General features: G+C 42.0%; 1 protein-coding gene across 1 annotated transcript; it reads left to right on the forward strand.

Moving 5' to 3' along the window:
• The first annotated feature begins 2,831 nt into the window (after positions 1 to 2,831).
• LOC127756873 (uncharacterized) lies at positions 2,832 to 4,536 on the forward strand. Its single transcript, XM_052282255.1, has one exon. The coding sequence runs from the start codon at positions 2,978 to 2,980 to the stop codon at positions 3,959 to 3,961; it is 984 nt and encodes a 327-aa protein (XP_052138215.1). The 5' UTR covers positions 2,832 to 2,977; the 3' UTR covers positions 3,962 to 4,536.
• Positions 4,537 to 6,025: the final 1,489 nt, after the last annotated feature.

Raw genomic sequence — 6,025 nt, forward strand, 5'->3', positions numbered from 1 at the left:
TCCAATTTAACAAAGGTTGAGTTTAGTTCCAAACTTTTTTTTCAAACTTTCAATTTTTTCATCACATCAAAATTTTTCTACACACATAAACTTTTAACTTTTCCGTTACAGCGTTCCAATTTCAACCAAACTTTTAATTTTAGCGTGAACTAAACACACCCAAACTAAATACCTTTGAACTAATTAATTGAAAATAGATCAATACTGGATTTACTAACTAACTGCGCTATATATCCAGGCGAAATATGCAAGCAGCCGCCGGCCGATCACAAATGAGCATAGTAGTATACTAGTATTTGCTCTGCAGCTGCAGTGCCAACTGGAAATCATATGGCTGCTGCCTGTTAATTTGCACTGTTGGAGAACTACTTAGGAGTACTAAAAACTTTGTCATTTTCAAGAGGTTTGTTTTACCTGAAGAACTGAAGACTACAGACAAGAACAGCTAGCACACTCTGCATATGCATTGCTTCTTCTGCAGCTACAAGGTAGTGCCAGCACATGATACTCCTTGATCTCAAATGATTTTATCTGTGTTTTAGTCACTGAAAATGCAATTGCATGTATGAGTATCTACTTCTAGTTCTTTATGGTTTTTGGACTTCAATGTAAACAATACTTTTATTCCTAACTATCTGATAGTAGTGCTAAGAAAAAAAATCACAGAATCACAGGTTCACTAATATGAAAGTAGTATTAACTTATAACTCCATGGTACTCCCACTTAGTTTGATTTTTTTTTAATATTGCCCATATTTAAAGTAACATTTTTTTTTTGAATGGAGGGGACAATTACAACGAAAAAAGGGCCCATGTATTTGTAAACTAGCAAGGAGCATAATCATTGTGATGAAATACTACCAAAGTTTGCTTTTGTTCTGCCTTTTCTTTTCCTAATTTCCATCTCCTTTTTCAATTTAATAATAATTGATGACCTAACAACACGGAAATTGATTTGGACATGCTGGTCCTTTGGTCACCTATCACATCCTTGGTCAAAGGTACATGATCCAACCAATCACAGATCACGAGGCAGCAAATTTGCATGAATCGCATATGATATCTGAATTACGCGTTCATGCGATGTGCATGAATCCTGATGATCTCATTGGCAATTTGGCACACGCCATACATTAGCTTGTCTTCTCTGGATGGTTAAGCTCAAAAACTCCATTGACATTATTAAAAAGAAAAAAAAAATCATGTTTGGAACATAGGAACTGTTTGTAATAACTCTCCTACGATACTGTACTTTATGCCCCCTACTTTTTAATGTAATTCACTAAATTTATGTCAAATTAATCCATTCGATTCAAATACATATAGATGAGTTCTTGGTAAGTACAATGATGTGTTGTGTGGTTATTTATAGGTGGTTGATTGATGTGGTTTGAGAGCAATGTGCTTAGTAGACTGATTTGGTTTTAAGGAGCCATCTTTTTCAACTAATTATGATTGAGAGGCATGATTCCCCTTTCTTCTCCCCCATTAATGTTGAAGGAGATATTCCTTTTAAATAGTAGTATCTTTTGTATAACTAAATTAAATTCAACCACATCAATTTATTGTACCGTATAAATGTGATGTAACCGAACAATGCTACTGTATAACTCATCATCTATTGTCATGTGCTAACTTTTCATCTTCATCTTAAAATATTTCCCCCTTTTATAAAACAGGGAAAATTACATAAAAACTACTTCATTTAATTGCTATGACAAATAACCACATCTATTTAAAACCGAGAGAGGTGACATAAGGGTGGTTATCTTAACTTGCCATTTCCAATCCTAAGGGCATCAATAATATATATGGTAAAAGTGGTCTATATAAATATGACCTATATAAATAAACTTTAACTATAGCAATCCTCACAATGTATATGGACAGAAGGCAGTATTAGGAGAAGAGAGAGAAGTAGAGATAGATAATATTTTTTATTTCATATGGGTAGTCCATATGCATATGTGTATCTTTTTTTATTTCCTCTATATAGACTAATTGCACAATGTTACTATGTAGCTGAATGGAATAATTTATTCCCTATGGACTACTTTTGTACTATATTGTGGATGCCCTAATAAAGTGACTGTCCTGACATCCTTCGTCACGAACGGTCGCCAAAGCGAACCACATCTATAATTGAATTGAAGAAAAAAATATCCAAGTAAGGATTTACAAATTGAACCGAAATAAAAATAATATCCCATCAAATTAATGGAAGCCCCGGGTAAAAAATGCAATAGCATGAGTTGTCCCCACATAAATTGAAATTTACTGGGACCAGCAACTTATAAATTAAAAAGAAACAAAGTATAGAAAAGAAGCAATCCAAAAAAAAAATGAAATTACCTGCGTTATAGTTAGCTCGGACTAGCTTATATATTTTTTCTTTATGTCTGTATAGTTTACTACTTCCTCCGTCTACTGATACAAAGGGATTTTGATATTCTGATTGTATTGTTTGACCACTCGTCTTATTTGAAAATTTGTGCAAACATAAAAAATAAAAAGTTGTGCTTAAAAAACTTTGAATAATAAAGTAAGTAAAATAAATAAATAATAATTTCAAAATTTTTTAATAAGATGAATTGTTCAAATAGTGGAACTAAAATATTAAAATCTCTTATATTAAGAGACGAAGGGAGTACTTCTCTATTCAATAAAAAAGTTAGTTCGGAGTAAAGGTCTTGAGCTTATATATTTTTCCTTTATGTCTGTATACTTTACTACTCCTCTATTCAATAATATTGATCACTCGCCGATTCGTTAAAAAAAAAATGAAATGAAGCCGTCTTCGTCCTTGGTTTCTCCACCGAGCTCACCACAAACCTCCAAAAACCAAATCAAAATCAAAATCAAAACCGCTCGCCTTAAATTCTCCAAACCGAAAACCATCTCTTCTCCACTTTACTTTCTTCTTGCTGCTTCTCTCTCACTCGCCTCCTATGCTCGCCGGCGTCGCCCGCCGCCGGCGATGCCGAGCCCGCTGAAGCGCCGCATCCCAGGCCGCCTCGGCCGCCTCCTCGCCTCCCTCCGCCCGCCCTCCCGCGCCGGGCCCCTTCCCGTCCAGACCGGCTTCCCCACCTCCCTCGCCGACCTCCTCGTCAAGAACCATGACCGCCTCCTCCTCACCAAGCCCAGGCGCCGCCGCCGCCCGACCCCGTCGACGACGACGACCGCTACGGCCTCCGTTGCCGCCGCCGACGTCGAGACACCGCTGCCCAGTGGGCGGGAGGAGCTCGAGGAGGAGAAGGTTGGCGTCGTCGCTGTCAGGCTCCGCCCGGAGCTCCTCGGCGTCGGCGCGGCGGCGGCGCTCGCGCTGATGGTGATCTGGAGCAGGTGGTTGGTGGCGGCCGTCACCGTCGCCTCGCTGTCGCTGTTCTGGATCGAGTCCGTCAGGTCCTCCTCCCGCCGGCGGCTTCGGCCTCCTCCCGCGGCGGAGACCGCCGCTGAGCTGCCGGATTTGCGCGGCCGCGGCGTCCTCTCGCCGATCCGGGAGGCGGCGGCGGCGGCGACGCCCAGGCCGAGCTCCGCCGATTCCGACGTGGGGAGCGAGGTCTCCGTCTCCGTCTCCGTCTCCTCCATTTGGACCGACGGCGACGAGATGAGCCAGCTCGTCGTCGTCGGCGGCGGCGATTCGACGACCCATCCCACCAAGAGGAAGGAGAAGAGGAGGTGGCTGAGGAAGCTAATCGCCAAGAGGAAGGAGAAGAAGGATTCCTCGGTGGTCTCCTCCTCCCACGGCGAGCTCAACCAGCCCGACGCCGGCGAGCAGCAGCAGCCGTCACCTCCGCCAACCATAGCGGAGGCGTCGCCGGCGGATGGTCGACGAGGAGGCGCATTGCCCGTCGCGGCGTTCGTCCCGGTCGTCCTCGTCGGCCTCGTCGGCGGGAAGCTCCCGGCGGTGGCGCTGACCGTGATCTGCGCCGTGTTCTTCAGCTCAGTGGAAAGGAGATGATGAACTCATCTCACTGAGCTAGCTTAGCTAGCAGCAGCAGCAATCAGTTCAGGTTTCTGAATTTCTTCAGAAATCAATCCGGAAGCTGCCCCTCGAAACCGAGGGAAAAACTTTCAGAAATTCAGATCGAGTTCGTTCGTTTGTTGTAAATTTAGAGAACCCAAAAACAAAAAGACATAAATCAAAGTGTATACTACTAGAAGTACATCTCTTCTGTTCTTGTTCATCCCAAATGTTCTTGCAAACTGCAAATCGCATTCCTTCTTTACTCTGAATTAAGAAGTGAAATGTTGGTGTTGTTAATGCCTGATCTCATGCTCGTTCTTGTGCTTGATTAGTTGATTGATTGGTTGGTTTGCTTCTGTCCGGTTGACCAGCTCATTCTCCCAACTCCACACAAGAACAGTTCCATGACAGCGATCTTGCACTGAAAGTCTTAAACAAACCAGTTGATAGCTACGTCTTGTAAGCTTATTTTTCTTCTGTGATCACATACTATTCAACCCTACTTTTGCCAGAAACCAGGAGGAGGAGGAGCATTATATTGGTGTTAACAATTTAACATCTCCGACAGCTAATAAGTTTTTTTATCGTTTGGAAAAAAAATCGACATAGAGTGATGGGAAGAACTGCTTCTTCCATTGTGATTTCAGGCACATTGTGCAGAAATCATCAGCTGCAGTTGCAAACTTGCAATATTATGACATGTCCAAATCATAGTCACAAAGTTCCTGGGTCGATGGGATCGAGGAACGGGGTCGAGAAACGTGATACGCTATTTGCAAGATGTTTTTACAAGGGGGGGACGAAAATGACCCCGCGTTTTCGGGACGGGGACGGCGTTCCCGGGTCGAGGATCGCTGCCACCGACCCCGTTTCCTGTGACTATGGTCCAAATGTGGCCTGGTTGCATTGATCCAGACAGTGAAGCTGCTTTGATCTTTGATCCTGTCATCTTGTGTTTGTTTCTTCTCCAAACCTGTGCTAATTTGATCCTCTTTTATTTTTTTTTTAAAAAAAACTGTGCTCATATTGGCTCCAGCTAAGGTACGATTCTGCTAGTTTGGCGAAAATCCTTCCGTACTGGAATCGATTCTGTTACAGGGTACATGCATATGCATATCCTATCCAAGAAACTTTCTATCCAATTCTAATATCCTATTAGGACAATACTACTATTTGTGATACAGTTGATCAAATAAACTGCACAATATGATCCAAAGCACCACTTTACCTGACAAAAATCACTTTCTTGAGATTTCATCAACATTTTAAATCATGCCCCAATCTTCTGCATCAAAAACAAACAAAACCCATTTTCGTGTGCAAATCACCCATTGGTTCTAAAAAGAATCCAATCCACTGCGATTTGGGCAAATTAAGGAGCTGGTTAACAAACACATTAGCTTTCTCAGTCAATCATGCATGACAGCATCCGGGAAAAAATGCTGGCGTTTATCACGTGCGTGTATTATTTCTGCAGCGGAAGCAGCAGGTTTCTTCAGAGTTCAGGCCCAGGTAAAGATTAATCCTTGAGGAGAAAATTAATTGTAACCCACTTAATTTGACAAAAGAAACAAAAAGAACATTTTGAACGTCTAGATCTTGCAAGTTTGCTAGGCAATCAACGTGCTGTGTGGCTGTAGTTTTGTCTCTGTCGGTGAGGAGTCTGTTTGTAAGACAGTGGGAAAAGAATTATTCAGTTCTTCAGTGTTCTGAACTTGTGATCATGCTTGTCAGTGGTTGGGTTTTCAGAGTTTAGACAATCCTCCCATCAACATGCCAAGATCTGGTACTCCAGTAGTATTATTTTGCATGCATATGCAGTTCTATACAGGTTACAGAAAGATATCACTGGGTAAAATGTAAGCCATGCAATTTCAGTGTGTAAAATGTAAATCTCACTGTCCTGTTGTGATGTTCCTTTCTCAAATCGGTGTGCTCCGGTTCTTCTACTTGCTAAGGCACGTTTCTGCACAGGCTGCTGGTGAGTAGTAGCATGATGATTTGGCAGATAGTAGTTCAAGTTCATTCTCATGTAATAACTTTCTTGCTTCAAAAAAA

The sequence above is a fragment of the Oryza glaberrima genome, chromosome 12 (assembly GCF_000147395.1).
Source record: "Oryza glaberrima chromosome 12, OglaRS2, whole genome shotgun sequence".
Taxonomy (NCBI): domain Eukaryota; kingdom Viridiplantae; phylum Streptophyta; class Magnoliopsida; order Poales; family Poaceae; genus Oryza; species Oryza glaberrima.